Source organism: Pan paniscus, chromosome 5, assembly GCF_029289425.2.
Source record: "Pan paniscus chromosome 5, NHGRI_mPanPan1-v2.0_pri, whole genome shotgun sequence".
NCBI lineage: Eukaryota > Metazoa > Chordata > Mammalia > Primates > Hominidae > Pan > Pan paniscus.
In genome coordinates, this window is record NC_073254.2 from 137601273 (window position 1) to 137621758 (window position 20486).

Consider the following 20486-nt stretch of genomic DNA (forward strand, 5'->3'; position numbering starts at 1 on the left):
AGCAGTTATCTGGTCTATGAAAGTTCTGTGAGAAAGCTGTATCAGTTCACTCTATTTTTTTTCCATCCAACCATAATGACCACTAAGTTCATCTGCCATTAGTTCTCCCCCAAAAAATAACATTCTACAGTCTAGACAAGCAAATGTAATCCTCATAATATACTCTGAGAGACGCACTTTTTATCCAGATATGACAACTGAAGTACAGAGAGGTTAGGTAACTTCACCATGGTCATTAAAAAGCCAGTAAACCAGGCATACATAACTACTAGAGAAGCTAAGGCAGGAGGATCACTTGAGCCCAGAGTTTGAGGCCAGTCTGGGCAACACAGCAAAACCCCCATTTCTTAAAAAAACCAACCCCCCAAACAGTTATATATATATATATATATATATATATATATATATATATATATATAAAACTACAAATTGTAATGAGCTGTATGAAAGAAAACTAAGAGAATTAGCAGAGTGGAAGTGTATGGCTATTCTTCTGGGAAGAGTTTTGATTATTACTAAAGCAGCAGGTCCCAAGGTCTATGGGACATTTTCAGGGGATCTGAAAGGTCAAAACTATTTTCATTATAATAAAACATTATTTGTCTTTTTCACTACGTTGACATACTGAAGGTACAAAAGTAATGATGAGTAAAATGTTGGGATTTTAGTACAAGTCAATGCAGTGGCACCAAGCTCCATCAGTAGTCATTGTAGTCTTTGCTGCTATGCACTTGTAGTTTTTGTCACTGTTGATGTTTTGTTTTACTTTTTTTTTTTTTTGAGACAAGGTCTCACTGTGTTGTCCAAGCTGGGCTGCAGTGGCATGATCACAGCTCACTGGGGACTTGGAACTCCTGAGTAGAAATAATCCTCCCACCTCAGCCTCCTGGGTAGCTAGGACTACATAAGCACATGGTCATTTTTAAATTTTTTTGTATTTTTTGTATTTATTTAAAAATAGGTCTCACTATGTTGCTCAGGCTAGTCTTGAACTCCTAGTCTAAAGTGATGCTCTCACCTTGGCCTCTGTATTAGTCTTCACTGCTATAAAGAAATACCTGGGACTGGGTAATTTATAAATATTATTATTATAAACAAAAGAGGTTTAAATGCCTCATGGTTCCACAAGCTGTACAGGAAGCATGGCTGGGGAGGCCTCAGCAAACTTTTTTTTTTTGAGACATTGTCTCACTCTGTCACCCAGGCCAGGCTGGAGTGTAGTGGCATGATCTTGGCTCACTGCAACCTCCACGTCCCAGGTTCAAGAGATTCTCCTGCCTTAGCCTCCTGAGTAGCTGGGATTACCACTGCCCGCCACCACGCCCAGCTAATTTTTGTATTTTTAGTAGAGATGGGGTTTCACCATGTTGGCCAGACTGGTTTTGAACTCCTGACCTCAAGTGATCTGCCCGCCTCAGCCTCCCAAAGTGCAAGGATTACAGGCGTGAGTTATCCTCTATTAAGCCAGGAATTTAAAGGTTTGAAAAAATATAAAACAATGCTATTCTTCTAAAACAGTTTTTGGTTTTAGAAAATATAATTACATTTTAATTTAAAATCATTTATATTAACATGTAATGAGTTTATTGTAGTTATTTTTAAATGATGTAATAAGGTTTTCTCAGTTTAATTTCTAATACAATAAATTCTACATTTATACTTTTTTTATATTTTATATTTTTATATATTTATACATATAACCCACATTAAAAAAAAAAAAAGAGCTCTTTGGGGTTCTCAAAATTTGTAAGAATGCAAAGGACTCCAGAAACCAAAAAGTCTGAGAACCTTGACTTAGACTTTCTGAAAAAAGGCTCATGTGGCTCCACCATATAGAGTAGGGGTAGGCAATCTTTTGGCTTCCCTGGGCCACACTGGGAGAATTGTCTTGGGCCACGCACAAAATACACTAACACTAATGATAGCTGTGAGCTAAAATTAAAAAGAAAAAACAAATCACTCAAAAAAATCTCATAATGTTTTAAGAAAGTGTACGAATTTGTGTTGGGCTGCATCCAAAGCTGTTCTGGGCCACATGCAGCCCACAGGCTGCGGGTTAGACAAGCTTGAGATAGAGTAAGAGGAAAGAATGGTAAGATACATCATAGTAGGGATACCCAAATGTCAGATCATGCAGAGCCTGTCTGCCAAAATTAAGAGCTTGAATTTTATTCAAAAAGCAATTGATGAATTTATGTTTTCTTATTTTTTATTTATTTATTTTGTTGAGATGGAGTTTCGCTCTTGTTGCCCAGGCTGGAGTGCAATGGTGCAATCTCGGCTCACTGCAACCTCCACCTCCCGGGTTCAAGTGATTCTCCTGCCTCAGCCTCCCCAGGAGCTGGGATTACAGGCATGTACCACCATTCCTGGCAAATATTTTATTTTTAGTAGAGATGGGGTTTCACCATGTTGGTCAGGCTGGTCTCGAACTCTTGACCTCAGGTGATAACGCCCACCTCAGCTTCCCAAAGTGTTGGGACTACAGGCGTGAGCCACTGCGCCCAGCCCTAATGTTTTTTTTTTAAAAGGCAGCTATGTGTAATATGAGAGACAACATGAATGAACTGAGTTGGGGGATGTGAAATGGAAACCAGTTGATAAATCTGACAAGTAATTTGCCGTAAACCTCAAATGAAGATCCAATCAATAAAAAATGTTTCCATTTTAATTTCAAAGCACTCAGTTGCTCCATGATCAAACTGGAGATGGGGTGGGGAGGAGAATCAACCTACTCAATATTTTAGGAATATCACAAGTACTAAATCCATACTCAATATTCTTATTTCATGATGTTTAAAGTTATTTTCAATCAGTTTCAATTTTTTCCCAAAATAAGATACCATGAAATATTAACTCACAAATTATATGCTTGTGAATTACATACCAGGGGAATAAATGAACCTGAAGATCAGTCTTTCAGCAATGGAGCAGGCACTGTATACATGAATATAGAGTCAACAAGACAGATACCATCCTAGCTCTCATGAAGCTTATATTACAGAATGATTGTGGGTAATCTTTGAAGATTTATAGCAGAACACCAGATGCGTTTCAAAAAATTCATTCATTCAAATAAACATTGAGTACTCACTGTGTACCACAATCTGGGGACAAAAAGATGAATAAGACATGGATTCTAGAAGTTCTCTATTAGGAAAAGATAAGAATGTATTTCCAGGCTGGGCATGGTGGCTCACACCTTAATCCCAGCACTTTGGGAGCCCAAGGTGGGTGGATTGCTTGAGCTTAGGAGATCGAGACCAGCCTGGGCAACATAGTGAGACCCTGTCTCTACAAAAATCACCAAGAATTAGCTGGGCGTGGTGGTATATGGCTGTAGTCCCAGGTACTCAGGAGGCTGAGGTCAGAGGATCACTTGAGCCCGGGAGGTCGAGGCTGCAGTAAGCCATGATCGTGTCACTACACTCCAGCCTGGGCAACAGAGTGGGACCCTGCCTCAAAAAAAAAAATAAATAAATAAAAAGATTACATTTCCAATTGTGATGCAACGTGTGGTAAGCACTATTTGAAAGACGTGTGATGTACCAATTCAAAAAGAGGTAAGGGGAGGTAGTCAGAAAGAAGTTCTCTGAGCTTTGAATGGAGATCTGCTAATACAGGGAGTGGAAAGGGAAAGGTGAGATATGAAAACACCTGACAGGTGAAATAGGGAATAACTAGATCAAAATGACTGGTATTTAACACATCAGTTCCAAATTTTTTTTTTTTTTTTTTTGGAGAAGGAGTCTCACGCCGTTGCCCAGGCTGGAGTGCAGTGGCATGATCCCAGCTCAATGCAACCTCCACCTCCCAGGTTCAAGCGATTCTCCTGCCTCAGCCTCCCGAGTAGCTGGGATTACAAGCATGCGCCACCACACCCAGCTAATTTTGTATATTTAGTAGAGATGGGGTTTCACCATGTTAGCCAGGCTGATCTCGAACTCCTGACCTCAGGTGATCTGCCCACCTCAGTCTCCCAAAGTGCTGGGATTACAGGCGTGAACCACCACACCCGGCCCCAAATGTCCAATTTTAAAAAGGGGCCAAATACCAATTCTGTAATCCTTATATAAACCAATCTGATATCTATACCAAAGGAAGTACTCAGCAATGTGGTTTGGGAGCATGGAAGCAAAGAATACAAAAAACAAACAAAAAGCTCCTAGAAACCAAAATAAGTTCACAAAAAGATAATGCTGCCTTCTAAATCAGCTTCACAAAGCATTTCATGGTTCAAACTATTTCCCCTAAAACATGGTTCTGACCTTCAAACAGCTTACATTCTAGAGGTAGAAAGATGTGGTAACCGCTAATTATAGTACAATGTAACAAATCTAGCAGTACAAATAAGTTCAAGGGCTTAGGGCAGCCTCTGCCTATAAAGAGCAGAGAGGAGTGGAGTAAGGAAAGCCCTCTCTGAGACAATGATGTAAGTGGAGTCTTGAAAGATGAGTGTGTGTTTGATACTGTAGACAAAGGGTACAGAGAAGGCATTATACACCAAAGCCTATGTGAAAGTACAGGTGCCATAAAAGAGCAAGGCCTATTTACAGAACTGCAAATAGACCAGTTTTATTGAGGCAAAAGCAGCTAAGAAGGGGTGATAAGAGATAAGGAGAGACAGACAGGCACACTGATCACCAGGCCAAAGAATTTGAATTTTAGAGAGATACAGAAAGAAGAATGACAGAATTAGGTTTGTCTTTTTAAATACAAACCACTAATATGAATCACTCTAGAATGATCAGGCAACCAAAGGATGGTTTGGAAGGAATAATGATTAGGAGACTATGTTAGGAACACGCAAGAAGAATAAGGACCTTAATTATGCAAAATATCCTAATCTTATCTCATTATCTTTCCCAGACCTGCTCCTCCTTTTCCTGTATTCCTTACTTCAGTAAATAGTAATGTATAAACTTCCTAGGGCTGTTACAAAAAATTAGCACAAGGCTGGGCACGGTGGCTCACGCCTGTAATCCCAGCACTTTGGGAGGCCAAGGCGGGAGGATCACTTGAAGTCAGGAGTTCGAGACGAACCTGGCCAACATGGTGAAACCTTGTCTCTACTAAAAATATAAAAATTAGCCGGGCATGGTGGCTGGCGCCTGCAATCCCAGCTGCTCAGGAGGCTGAGGCAGGAGAATTGCTTGAACCCAGGAAGCAGAGGTTGCAGTGAGCCGAGATTGTGCCACTGCACTCCAGCATGGGCAACAGAGTGAGACTCTGTCAAAAAAAAAAAAAAATTACCACAAACGTGGTGGCTTAAAACAACAACATAAGTTTATTCTTTCACATTTCAGGATGCCCCAAGTTTGAAATAAGGTATTGACAGGGCTGGCTCTTTCTGGAGATCCTGTGCCTCTCTCCTAGCTTTTGGTGCTGTTGGCAATCACTGGCATCCCTTGGCTTGTAGATACATCACTCCAATCTCTGCTTCTATCATCACATAGCCTTCTTCTCTGTGTCTGTGTGTGGCCTTTTCTGTCTCCTATCAGCACACTTTCATTGGATTTAGGGCCCCCTCTAATCCACTATAATCTTACCTCCATCTTTACATAATTACACCTGCAAAGACCCTCTTTCTAAATAAGGTCACATTCTGAGGTTTTGGGGGTGGATATGAATTTTGGAGGGATACGATTCAACCCACTACAGATACTAATCAATCATTTCCCAAACAGAAATGCAGTGTTATCCTTAACCCTTTCTCTTATCTCCTGCATCTACATAATTATCAAATCCTGTCAATTCTCCTTCCTTAGTCTTCAATTTATCTCCTTTTCATCAGCCCCATTACCACTTTCACTTCAATAACACACTTGTCTGTATAACAAACTCCTTTGCTATAACATTGAATAAACCTAGTTATTACTCTCATTACTGTGCCTGTACCTAAACAGATATGCATTGCTAGAGAAAATCACACAACAGTACAGACCGGTTGCACCATAATTTATGATAACTAACCCCAAGCCATTCCTCAACAATGCCTGGCAGTCCTGTTTCTCTGGCCAACTGGCTCTCCCACTCTTCCATAACTATCTCAAACCTCTTCTACTAGCCTCATGCTCTTACTCTCACCTACTTTCAGCAACTGACGTGGGCTCCTATTTTACAGAAAAATAAAAGCCATCAAACAGAAACTTCCACAACCTCCTACTGTCCGCTCGCATTCTCTCCCTCTTCTAAGTAGCTATTACAAAATCTTACTAATATTAACTACCCCACTCTTTTTCTATATTTGGCTTTTCTTTCAAGTAGATGCTTCTCACAGACTTATGTTTTATTTGTTTTTATTTAAAAACAAAATGAAAACAAAACCTCCCTTGTACCCTACAATCTCACTTCTTGCTATCTATTCAGCCACACTCACTCTTTCTGTCTGCTTTTCTCTCCACCTCCTCCATCCCCCATCAGACATAATGTGTTTGTGCAGAGACTGATTTCTCTAGCTCCGTAGCCTTAGGCCTCTTACTTAATCCCTGTAAAGTTGGAGTAACTATACTAATAAACCTGTTTCCAGGACTGTTGTGAGAATTGGATGAATCAGTCTATGTAAAAGACTCAGAAGAGAGGTTGGCCCATGGTAACTGATCAATAAAGTTGGCAATATTGTTATTGCTAATAATATAACACATTCATCTATCTATTCAGGCAACCAGCTGCACAAGATTGTCACTTGGATTTATCCTGAACTCCCTCATCCCTCTGTTCCAATCCATCTCTAGGTTTTTTTTATTTTTACCTCTCCAGTTTCTCTTGTTCTGAATACCTTCTCCTACCTCTATTATCTTACTCCACACTATCATAATCTCACATAAACAGAAACCTTCTAAACAATTTTCTGCATTCCTTCATGTCATTCTCTGCAATTTTCTCCATACCACAGTCAGAGTGAACTATTCTAACTTCATATCTGAGGCTACAAACTGGTTTAAAAGACTTCCCACGATTATGATAAAGCCCCAAATATTTTTGCATGGCCATAAAGTCATGTAGAAATAGTCCCTCCCTGTCTGTTCAAACTTATCTTGTGCCTTGCTTCTTTTGCCCTCTTCTCTTGTTACACATACCAACTATCTCTCGAATCTTCAAATGCACTATGCGCTTGCCCACCACAGGTGCTTTTCACTTCCCATTCCCTCTACTGCAATGTTGAATGGCATTCCTATTTCTCTTAGCTTAATTCATTCCTATTTACACATAATTCCTTTATGTCTTAGCTCAATAACTTCCTCAGGGAAGCCTTCTCTGACATCCCAAAATAGGGTCTCATTTACTCTTATGTACCTTTCATAGTATTCATCAAAGTTGCAATTTCTCATTTACATGATTATTCTCCCAACAAATTCCTCCAATATAATCTAAACTCCATAAAAGCCATGACTACATCCCTTTTTTGCTCTCCATTGTATCCCAAGTGCCCAATACAGCATCTGGCACATAATTCGTGTTCATAAGTGCGTACTGGATCAATATTAAACTTAAGCTTCAATGTTGCAAAACAGCCTATTTAAAAACAGGACAGATTTAAAGCAGCAAAGGGACAAGCATATCACCAGTTCATTATCAATGTGGCTCTAGATCAAAGTTAAAAGTTTCTCTACTGTTGGCTATGAATAGTAAATCACTTCAAAGAGATACTAACGGAGCAATTGCTGAGGGAAAGGAGGATGTGAAAGAAGGTGTATTGTTGTGCTGTTACTTTAAAAAAGGAGTAACAGGCAGAACACTCTTTCAAGGCAGAGGTGAATTTTTTAAAGTATTGGTTCACAATCTTTATTCTATTCCAACACACCTACTACTGCTAGTATTACTATTCCTACTGTAAACCTAAAAGGAAAAGGCTGAGGCACAAAATATACTTTAGTTTACCTGAGCCAAAATGAGGACAGTTACTCAACACATATTTCCCAGATGCCTGGGGAGTGCTCTGGCACCTGAGTTACAAGCAGATTTTAAAGGGAAAAAGGAACAAGGCAGATACAAAGTTGCTTGATAAGAATTCTCATTGGTTTACAATCACTGATTAGTGACTGGCTATTCATTGTTGCACTATAAGGTATGACTTATGGTGTCCAGCATATGGTATTTTATGGCTACGTGGCGTCAGTTAGTCTAAATCCTACATAGAAGGTGGCTTCCAGAGATAACTGCTTAGGTCAAAAGGGAGTGCCATAACTGCGGTTTCATTCCAATGCCTCTCTAGGTCTCACAATGGAAAGGAATTCAGTTGTGTTTTGTTTTGTTTGTTTGGGTTTTGTTTTGTTTTGTTTTTTCAATAGGTTTCTGGGGAACAGGTGGGGTTTGGTTACGTGAATAAGTTATTTAGTGGTGATTTCTGAGATTCTGGTGCACCCATCACCTAAGCAGTGTACACTGTATCCAATGTGTCATCTTTTATCCCTCATCCCCTTCCCACCCTTTACTCCAGATCCCCAAAGTCCATTGTATCATTCATATGCCTTTGCATCCTCCTAGCTTAGCTCCTATGTATGAGTGAGAACATACATTTTGTTTTCCACTCCTGAGTTACTTCATTTAGATAATGGTCTCCAATCAATTCCACCCAGGTTGCTGCAAGTGCCACTATTTCATTCCTTTTTATGGCTGAGTAGTATTCCAGGTGTCTGTATATATACACACCATATTTTTTTAATCCACTTATTGATTGATGGGTATTTGGGCTGGTTCCATATTTTTGCAATTATGAGTTGTGCTAGTATAAACGTGTTTGCAAGTATCTTTTTCATATAATGACTTCTTTTCCTCTGGGTAAATACCCAGGAGTGGGGTTGCTGGATCAAATGGTAGATCTACTTTTAGTTCTTTGAGGAATCTCCACACTGTTTTTCATAGTGGTTGTACTAGTTTACATTCCCACCAACAGTGTAAAAGTGTTCCCTTTTCACCACATCTGTGCCAACATCTATTTTTTTTATTTTTTTGATTATAGCCATTCTTGCAGGAGTAAGGTAGTATTGCATTGTGGTTTTGATTTGCATTCCTCTGATCATTAGTGTTGTTGAGCATTTTTTCAAGTTTGTTGGCCATTTGTATATCTTCTTTAGAGAATTATCAATTCATGTCCCTAGCCCTCTTTTTGATGGGATTGTTTGTTTTTTTCTTGATTTGTTTTGAGTTCCTTGTAGATTCTGGATATTAGTCCTTTGTCAGATGTACAGACTGTGAAGATTTTCTCCCACTCTGTGGGTTGTCTGTTTACTCTGATTATTTCTTTTGCTGTGTACAAAGTTTTTAGTTTAATTAAGTCCCATCTATTTATCTTTGTTTTTGTTGTGTTTGCTTTTGGGTTCTTAGTCATGAAGTCTTTGCCTAAGCCAATATCTAAAAGGGTTTTTCCAATGTTATCTTCTAGAATTTTTATGGTTTCAGGTCTTAGATTTAAGTCTTTGATCCATCTTGAGTTGATTTTTATATATGGTAAGAGAGGAGGATCCAGTTTCATTTTTCTACATGTGGCTTGCCAATTGTCCCAGCAACATTTGTTGAATAGGGTGTCCTTTCCTCACTTTATGTTTTTGTTTGCTTTGTCAAAGATCAGTTGACTGTAAGTATTTGGCTTTATTTCTGGGTTCTCTATTCTGTTGCATTTGTCTATATGTCTGTTTTTATACCAGTATCATGCTGTTTTGGTGACTTTGGCCTTATAGTATAAAGTCAGGTAACCTAATGCCTCCAGATTTGTTCTTTTTGCTTAGTCTTGCTTTGGTTATGTGGGCTTTTTTTGGTTCCATATGAATTTTAGGATTGTTTTTTCTAGTTCTGTGAAGAATGATGGTGGTATTTTGATGGGAATTGCATTGCATTTGTAGATTGCTTTTGGCGGTATGGTCATTTTCACAATATTGATTCTACCCATTCATGAGCATGGGATGTGTTTCCATTTGTTTGTATCACCTATGATTTCTTTCAGCAGTGTTTTATAGTTTTCTTTGTGTAGGTCTTTCATCTCCTTGGTTAAGTATATTCCAAAGTATTTTAATTTTTTTTGCAGGTCTTATAAAAGTGGCTGAGTTCTTGATTTGATTCTCAGTTTGGTCACTGTTGGTATATAGGAGGGCTACTCACTTGTGTACATTAATTTTGTATCCTGAAACTTTGCTGAATTCATTTACCAGTTCTAAGAGCTTTATGGATGAATCCTTAGGGTTTTCTAGGTATACTATCATGTCATCAGCAAACAGCAACAGTCTGACTTCCTCTTTAACCATTTGGATGTCCTTTATTTCTTTCTCTTGCCTGATTGCTCTGGCTAGGACTTCTAGTACTACATTGAATAGAAGTGGTGAAGGGGGGCACATTCTTCAGATAAAAAGTTTCTTTTTTTTTTTCTTCCACAGTGCCACTACTATTCCAATCAATGCCTATGATTCTAGCATAGCCATGATCAAGTGGCTCATGACAGCAAAAACTCACAAGCACGTGGAAAGTGTGAGAGATGTGAGCAATCTGAAATGGCACCACCTCAAAATACACTGATATTCTCTGCTATTCCATTCTCCTCAGATATGACTCTTCCCAAATATTGCTATGGCAAAAAGCAGTCCCATGGATATCATTTGTATTTAATTTTAAGATGTAATCTATGTTCTCAAAAAACTAAAAATAGAACATATACACTAGGGATATATGCCCCCTAAAAAGGAAATCAGTATCTTGAACAATATGTGCACTCCCATGTTTACTGCAACACTATTCACAATAGCCAAGATACAGAAGCAATCTATATTTCTACAACAGATGAATAGATTAAAAAAAAAAAAAGGGGTATATATACACAAAGGAATACTACTTAGCCATAAAAAAGAATGAAATCCTGCATTGAAGACCACATGGATGAGCTTGGAGGACATTAAGTAAAATAAGCAAGGCACAGAAAGATACATAATGCATGTTCTCACTCAAACGTAGAAGCTAAAAAAATTGATCTACCAGGCATGGTGGCCCATACCTGTAATACCAGCATTTTGAGAGGTTGAGGCAGGAGGATCTCTTGAGCCCATGAGTTCAAGACCAGCCTAAGCAACATAGTAAAACCCCATCTCTACTAAAAAAAAAAAAAAAAAAGAAAAAAAGAAAAATTAGCTGAGTATAGTAGCTCATGCCTGTAGTCCAAGCTACTTGGGAGGCTGAAGCAGAGGGATCAACTGAGCTGGGAGTTGGAGGCCACAGTGAGCTATGATTGCACCACTGCACTCCAGCCTGGGTAACAGAGTGAGGCCCTGTCTCAAAAAAAGAAAAAAAAAAGTTGACCTCATAGAAGTAGAGAATAGAACAGTGGTTACTGTTAAGTTGGGAAGGGTGAGGCGGGTAGGAAGATGTTGGTTAACACAGCGGTCACCAACCTTTTTGGCATCAGGGACTGGTTTTGTGGAAGACAATTTTTCCACAGGACAGCGTGGGGATGGTTTCAACAAAAGACATTAGACTCTCACAAGAAGCTGGCAACCCAGATATTTCGCATGTGCAGTTCACAACAGGAACAGGATTTGTGCTACTATGAGAATCTATATGAGAATCTAGTGCCACCACTGATTTGACAGGAGCCAGAGGTCAGGCTGTAATGCTCTCTTGCCCACTGCTCACCTCCTGCTGTTCAGCCAGTTCCTAAGAAGCCACGGACCAGTACTGGTCCACAGCCCGGGGTAACAAAATTATAGCTAAATAAGAGGAAAAAGTTCTAGTATTCTATAGCACCATAAGATAATTACAGTTAATAGTAGCTTAATGTATATTTTCAAACAGCTAGAAGAGCAGGTTTTGAATTGTTTCTAACATGAATAATGTTTGAGGTGACGGATATGCTAATTACCCTAATTTCATCATTATTATGTGTATCCAAATACCACACTGTGCCCCCTAAACAGGTGTGATTATTATGTCAATTAAAAATAAAAAAGAATAGCCCTAATAGCCTATTCAAGTAAAAAAGTAACCTATGATTTTTTTGCAGCAAAATTTAATATTTTAATAATAAATATAGTGTTTAATGTTAACTACATTATAAATTACCCAAATTGGAGGTATCTGTTTCTTCATTATATAAAAATATTTTATTACAGTAATATGATTAAAGGTATTAACCTCTGAAACCACTGAATGTCACGTTTGTCATATTAAACCATAAGTGGTTTCAAATATGTCTTAATGTCCATATAATTAAAACAATAGAACAAATTCAATCCTTTTCCTAAAAAGTAAAAAAGGGCAAGAAAATAAGGAAATTGTTTCAAGCTTTCAAACAATATATGGAGCAACCACTGAAATTCTGTAGATGGAACAGCAGCAAGTCTACTTTGAAAGGCACTGCTGACAATGAGCTTCTTTCCACAGCAATACACAATTGATTCCATAAAAACGGCAGAAGCTGCTAAACGTGTACAGATTAACATCAAAGACAAATAAGTTGACTGTAACTGAAAAAACACAAACAAATGAACAAACAAACCAAAATCATTAGGATTTTTCCCCTCCCCATTTTCCTAAGATCTTTAAATCAACAGTTTCAAGCATAAAAAATATGCTCACATTGTGATATGCTAGCATTTCCTATTTTGAGAAACAATGCAACCTCCTAAACCAGGACATAAAGTCAGAATGTGTGATTTTAATTTCTGAAAAAAGAACATGCATAATTTATTACAATTCTGAATACTCATCTAAAATATTTAAAGACAAAAAAAATGGAGCACAGCCTCCTACTCAGAAAATTATCCTTCCTCCCAATTTCAATTTTTATATCTGACATCAAATCCCTGTTTAAAGTTTCCTTAGGTCATTTTAAAAATAAATAAAATATTGTTTCATTTTTAAAAAGTTGTTAATGCCCAGTTGATACTGCAGTTGTAAATGATATGAAATTTCTCGTGTGATGTTTTAGTCCACTTTCTGTTTCTTATAACAGAATACCAGAAACTAGGTAATTTATAAAGAAAAGGAATGTATTTCTTACAGTTATGGAGACAGAGAAGTCCAAGGTCGAGGGGCCAGATCTCGAGAAGTCGAGAGCCTTCTTGCTGGCAGGGGATCTGTGCAGAGTATGGAGGCAGCATAGGGTGTCACATGGCAAGGAGGCTGAGCATGCTAACATGCTTACTCAGGTCTTTCTTCCTCTTCTTATAAACCACCAGTTCTACACTCCTATGATAACTCATTCATCCATTTATCCAATAACAAATCAATCTATAAGTGGATTAATCCATTCATAAGAACAGAGTACTCATGATCCAGTCTCCTCTTAAAGGCCCCACATTGGAGATTCAATACTGTCACATTGGGGATTAAGTTTCCCATACATGAAATTTGGGGGACACATTCGGATTATACCATGTGGTAAAGGCTACTCTTGATCTTTGTTGTTTAAAGCTAGAGAACTAATGGCCAGGCACAGTAGCTCATGTCTGTAATCAAAGCACTTTGGGAGGCCAAGGCAAGGAGGATCACCTGAGGCCAGGAATTCAAGACCAAACTGGGCAACAAAGCACTCCATCTCTTTTTTGAAAAAAATATAATAAGATAAAATAAGATGAAATAAAGCTAAAGTACTATTTCTAGAAAACATTAAATGCAATTTCACTATCTGAGAAAAATAGCTTTCTTGTGGAAATTACTACCAATAAAGAAATCAAGAGATGTTTTCATTTACCTACAGTAAGAAGTGATTACCTTCATATTAGCACTTTCTAATCTTTTCAAAAAGGATAGAAGAAATTAACAGTTCTCGCAGTGGAGAAGAGCCACAATTCTTGGATATGTAAATCTATGTTAATCAAAGATTAATTATGCCACATATTTCATGGCTAATAGGAGAGAAAGAATGCTGACCACTAGGCAAGGAGAGGATGTTTAACTGACATTCATATTGATATAGATATAATGGGCACTGTCAATGACAACGAGTAATGATGATTTCTTAGGAAAGCATGTTCAGAGTTTTGCACATCACTGATTATCCCATTTTTATCTATTACACTTTTTGAAAAGAAAGACCCATTCTCTGAAATTGCCTAGTTAGAAAGTACTCTTTATGCAATAATGTTAATCTATCTTGATTTCTAAATATTTTAATAATGTCCTTTTAAAATTTTCTGCACAATATGATAGTTTTTTTTTGTTTTTTTGAACCACAGCCACTCCACCCTCACCCACACCCAGGATCAGAGATTAAAGCAAATGATTCTTTACACTCTCTCAAAAATAAATCCAGACTTTGGAAAATTACACAGTAATGTACAAGCATATAAAAACTCAAGGTCAGAAGTAATTTCAATAATTGCAGGGAGCTCTCTGGAGGTATCTGCCTGTAATTTAACAACCAACTATGGATGTAAACCGAGACAGTGATACTATCGTTATGCACCACGAAATTTTCCTAAGAGCTTTGATCAGATTCCCCTAAATGGTTTATGCATGTCTCTGTATGCAATCATAGGCGCTGACCTGGAATAATTAAAATGAAAATAATCAGTGCTGTATCTGTCTTAACATATACAAATTCGGTTTATCAATGTGAAAGCAGATCTGCAAAACTCAATTGTCAAAAGGTGGCCTACGGTATTTTCATGACAGAGAATCTTTGTTAGGTTTGTTAATGTAACATGTGCAATGGAGGCTGGTGTATGTAATTAGTTTCCTCCTCAGAGAGATACTAGGAAGGTGGACGACAGTACCCCGGGAACTCACACGTCGGTCTAGGGCCCTTTTTGTCCCCCACCCTCACCTCACTCCTCAGACATGCACTCTCCCATCACATTTGAAGCCCCGGTGGGCAGTTTTCTAGGGTCGTTTCACTGGAGCGTTAAATGGGATCTGACGCCACCGGGCAGCCTGGGGTTGGATGCCATAGCCGCCAGCACCCACGGCTCACCTCCAGCTTGTGGTTGATTTGAGACACAGACTGGGCTTTGTGGCAAAGCTGTGCAAAGCAGGAGCTCAGGCTGGTCATCTTCTGTCGCCCCTCATAAGTGATGTCCGCCTGGTCTGGATCGATCTCTCCCAGGAGCAGATCCACATCCACAAAAGCTTTGTCGAACTCCTTCTCCAGCACCTCCAGCCACCGGAACATGGATACCCCGCCAGGGGCCCCCACGGAGCAGGAGGCGCCCCCTGGGCCCCCTCCGGCTGCTGCTGGGCATGGACCGCCCGCCGACATGGCGCCGTCAAGGGCCTCTCCCGACTGCTGAAGACCCTCGCCGCCCCCCGCGCACGAAGGGAACTGCTGGGACTGAGGGGACCCCCGCGCGCGCGGGCACACTCCGTCACCTCCCTTCACCTCGCGCCGTTAACGCCAGCAGCACAGCCACAGAACCGCAGGAGTAACGAGGCTGAAGCTGAGGCGGCAACGGCGGCGACACACGGAAGACTCAGTCCGTCCCACCTCCCAGCCTGCCCCCGCTGCGCATGCGTAGCGAAGAGCTGGGCGGACGCAGCCACGAGGGACAAAATAGGCGGGGACAGGATGCGATCTTGGCCTATGAAAGGCCTCAGCTTGGGAGCGGCCTGTCAGCGGCCATATTAACAACTGGCAAACTACGGCTTGAATCCCTGAGAAACGGAGGCGCGTGGTTTCTGCATCCTGGTTGGAAAGGCCCGAGGATGAGAAAGGTGTCCACGTCGCAGAAAGGAAGGATTTCCGCCGGTTTGACTTAACAGTTGGCGGGAGCCGTTCCAAAATCCTCCCAGAAAGTTGCTGCGGTGGCATCTAGGGTCAGGGAGGGGAGAGCAAGGAAGGGCGGTGTGAGCATGCGCAATAGCCACGTTTTACCTTCTCGATTCCAGTTCCTGGATAGGATGGAGTGGGTGTACACACTGGCTGTTCTTGGTAAACCAGACCCCAAATTCCAGGTGTGGACTGCCTAAAGCTGCGCATTGAAGCGGCTGACCAGATTTTGCGGAATTAATAGAAGACTTTTTGTCTTGTGATTAAGAGTCAGGTAGACCTGGATTCAATTCTTACCCTCTGTCACATACTACCTGTGTCGCCTTTCATGTATTAACCTCGAAACCAAGTTTCCAAATTTTACTTAACTCAGTTGTAAGGTAAAACGCTTAGCGTCACTTCTTGGCACACGGTATTCCTCTTAATACACCATAGGTCACACATTTCAAAAGCAACTACAGTAGTGCTTCACTTAAGATGGGGATATGTTCTTAGGAATGTGTCCTTAGGTTAATCATCCCTTAGGGAACATCCTAGAGTGTATTTAAACACAAACCTAGATAGTATAGCCTACTACACACCCAGGCTATATGATGTAGCCTATTGCTCTTAGGCTGTAAACCTGTACAGCATGTTGCCATTCTGGATACGGTAGGCGATTATAACACAGTGGTAACTATTTGTGTACTTAAACATATCTAAACATAGAAAAGGTACAGTCATATACTCTTATAGGATCACCATAGTTTATGCGATCCATTCATTGCTGAAGCCTTGTTATTTGGCACATAACTGTACTTTAAAAGGTGTATTTATTTGAAAACTGGTAGTGTCCTCACACGTGACATTTCAGAAAATCAAAATTGTGAATTCATATATTTACAAATATATTGAATGCAGAGCTCTGTTGCGACATTGAAGACACAAAAATGAATGAGACATGACCCTTACTCAAGATAGGCTAGTGAGGCTACTACCTCTCAACTATAACTTTAACTTGAATTTTTCAGTGCCTTTAAAAGTATCCAGCAACTCCTCTCTTTACATTCTGCCTACTTCCAGTTCAAGGGTAGACAGTCCTAGAAAGGGAAAGAGAAACCTGTGTGATTAGAGTAGGCTGATGGAAACTCCTGCATTACCTAGAAGCATATTTAGCTGAGTGCAGTCTGCTGTTATCTGTTCTTGGGGCAGACCCTTACAGTTAATCACAACCCAAAGCCTGCATTGTGTGCCCTTCGCTGATGCAAGGCAACTGAGGAGCAAGAAATCACAATTTTATTATTGCAGTCTTTGTACTGCATGGCAGACTGGTTAGCATGAAGCAATAAAGTCCTTTGGCTTGAGCAAACTTAGCTAATCAAAATGGATCATGAGATCCTGACCTTAGACTTAAGTAGGGACCTTCATACAGGTTTTAGTACACAATAAATAATGTAAAACTAAAATTTACATCTTTCCCCATTCCCTTCCAAAATTAGCTTTATTTTCATCTACAATATTTGCAAAAACATTGCTACAGCTATCAAGCTCCCAGCCACTTTATCTACACATAATACAGTTAGCAATGCATTTTCAGGAACGTGAAGTAAATAATTTAAAATTAGCAGGGCATGGGGAGAATACATCGAACCACAATTATAATAGCTTTCAATTATTGAGTCCTTACTATGTGTTAGGCATTATGCTATTTTCTTTAATTCTTTGATCCTTACAAAATCCTATGAGGTAGGTATGATCACGTCTTTTATTGTTGTTGTTGTTGAGACAGGATCTTGCTCTGTCGCCCATGCTGCAGTGCAGTGGCACGATCACAGCTCACTGCAGCCTCACTTTGTTGACCAGGCTGGTCTGGAACTCCTGGACTCAAACAGTCCTCCTGCTTAGGCCTCCAAAAGTGCTGGGATTACAGGTGTGAGCCACCACACCCAGTAATCACTTTTTAACAGCTAAAGTCACAGACAGCTTAAGTGTCTTGGTAAGGTCACAAAACTAGAAAGTGATTGAGGTAGTATATCAATCTAGGTGTCTTTTTCTCCTAAGTTGTTGCTGTTAACCATGTAATACAGAAGAATGAAGGAATCTATTTCTTCTTGTAAAAGTTAGCAGTATAATAAACTAGCAAGTCAGTTCCAAAAGTTCTTTTTAATTTCTTCCTAGTTAGAAACCATATACAAATCTATTAACATATAAGAACCATTACCAAAAATTGTAATAACTCATTTTCTATTACTTGTAACTCTAATTTATATGAACCACACTTGAGTATAAATTTCATTTCTTTAAAAAATCAACTTCCAGCTACATTGTGTGGGTGCAGCTGAGTGACATTTTAAGTGTTTATATGTTTCCAGTGCTCTAATGGTTTGTGGGTACCCCCATTTTCAAGATTGCAGAACCCAGCTTCGTATCTATTACCTTTACAACTTCAACAAGTCATAGACTCATCTGTGTCTCAGACGAGTTTCATGTCATGTTGTCCCTTCTCATTACCATAGTATGTAGACATAATCTTTTGCCCACCTTGATTGAGGTTATGCAAATCTGCAAGTCACAGCAGAACATGGATGTGAAAAGGAGGGCTTATCATCGGGGCTTGATGTTCAAGTGCTGCCATCTGTTGTCGGTGTACTCTATCTACACTTACTGCCTTATCCTTACCTACTCTGGAATTGGAGATTGCATGTAATGTCAATACTTGAGCGATTTGTTTTTCCACAGATATTAAAGTCTTGATACTTCTATTTGCACTTGGATTGGCAGAAGCTTCCAATAACTGTTTTATGAATCATGCTTATGTGATTTTTAAAAAATATAACTTAAATGTGACACTCTTGTTTTAGGAACTTATCCCTACAGAGTTTTGTCACAAGGCATTACTAAAAATAAATTGGTTGGAGACTGAGGAAATTGGGGAAAGAGAGACGATGCTAAGGATTTCTTTGATAGGTACTGGTAATTAACTGCGGGGTCAGTGTATAGTTTAAATATTTATGGAGCATCATTGATTGCAAGGGCACTGTAATAAAAGGGTGTATAAGACCCACCTTGGACTGGAGAGGGAGATTATCACTTATTGAACTCTACTGTGTTCCAGGCCCTGTACCTAACTTCACGTGTTTCATTTAGTTTCCAGTAACCCTACCAAGAGAAGGGGTTAAGTATATGCTGTTAGTGGCTATAACAAGTTGTATGTATGGTGAATGAAGAAAGTAAAAATCCACTAGCATTTTATTTAATCAATGTAGGAAAGGTTTGGAGTGTTGTATTCATACATATTATTTATATTTATTGAATTTATTATTCATATTACCAACAGTTTTGAAAATTTCAGATACATATGCTAAAGAAGTAAGTTTAGGAATCCAAAGGGATTTATTAGCCTTATTCTCCTGATTATTTCCCTTATATAAACAAAGGGATCTGGGTGTGGCGGTGTGCACCTGTAGTCACAGCTACTTGAGAGGCTGAGGTGGGAGGATTTCTTGAATCTAGGAGTTTGAGACCCTCCTGGGCAACATAATGAGATCATGTCTCAAAAACAAACAAACAAAAAACAGGACAACTGTTTGCTCTCTTGTTTTTAAAACTTGAGAATTTTGGTACAGTGATTTAGAATTAGCTCAGACACCTCCTCTTCCAGGAAGCCTTCCTTCTTTCTCCTCATATGATGCTATGGGCTCCATCCCCAATTAGTTTCCTGTAAATATCTTTTACCGCATTTATCATATTATTTTGGAGCTTGTTAGACTGTGAGTTCCTTGGCAACAATAACTGTATCTTACTTATCTTTGTATCCCAGGTCCTAACACAGGACCTAGAATGTGGTAGGAATGCTATAACTATTTGTGTGATAACTTCAATAATGAAGGTATTTGATCATTCTACCTAGGAAACTAACAGTCACTTCACTTTTCAAGACATACTTGTGATACATGCTAGAGAGCATAGCTAAATATTAATATATTTTTATATTGCCTCAGAGATTAGGATATCTATAAATTACATATTAGTCTTTCTTTTCCAAACCTGAAGTTTTATTTTACAATGATCTGGCTTATTTGACTAATAAATCCATTATAATTTAGGCTTCAAGGATTCTTTTGCTTATTCCATTGTTAAAATTTACTAGATACTATGTTTTGTATAGTACATTCAACCTAAAATCAAAACATAATAAATTTTTTAAAAACCATTGTTATTATATTTTTATTTCCTTACACTATCAAAGACAGACTATACCTGCTTTTCCCCTTTTCCCCGATGTACATCCTTCATCTACCACTTCCCACAGCTCCAGGTTTGCTTCAGCCTTGTCTGAAACCACCATTTATCAACAGTAGTATCAGAGGTTCCTACTCATGTTTTCTTCTTCTTTTGTCCACTGTGAAGTCACTGTTTATTTCTCAAGTGTCAGACTGTATGGATCAAACATAGACTTTCCTTCATCACCTTCTGTTTTTTTTTTTTATAAATTAGTCTACTAAGGGCCTCCCAAACAGTTGTATTCCAAATACCCTTCAACAATAATTATTTTTTCGAGTTTTGACTGAAAAGTGTAAGTTATCTAATTAGAAATTTCAGCCGGGTGCCATGGCTCATGCCTGTAATCCCAGCACTTTGGGAGGTCGAGGCGGGCAGATCACCTGAGGTCAGGAGTTCGAGACCACCCTAGGCAACGTGGTGAAACCCCGTCTCTACTAAAAATACAAAAATGAGCCAGGCGTGGTGGCATGCACCTGTAATCCCAGCTACTCAGGAGGCTGAGGCATGAGAATCACTTGAACCTGGGAGGCAGAGG

At 39.2% G+C, this 20486-nt stretch overlaps 1 protein-coding gene across 2 annotated transcripts in view; it reads right to left on the reverse strand.

Annotated features, from left to right (window-relative positions):
* Positions 1-18441, reverse strand: part of GOPC (golgi associated PDZ and coiled-coil motif containing) — a 45484-nt gene extending 27043 nt beyond the window's left edge. For both annotated transcript variants that reach the window (XM_003827583.4, XM_003827584.4), the window contains exon 1: positions 14897-18441. In XM_003827583.4, coding sequence (XP_003827631.1) covers positions 14897-15181 — 285 coding nt within the window. In that variant the 5' untranslated portion in view covers positions 15182-18441. The remainder of the gene's footprint in view (positions 1-14896) is intronic.
* Between the last annotated feature and the right edge of the window lie 2045 nt (positions 18442-20486).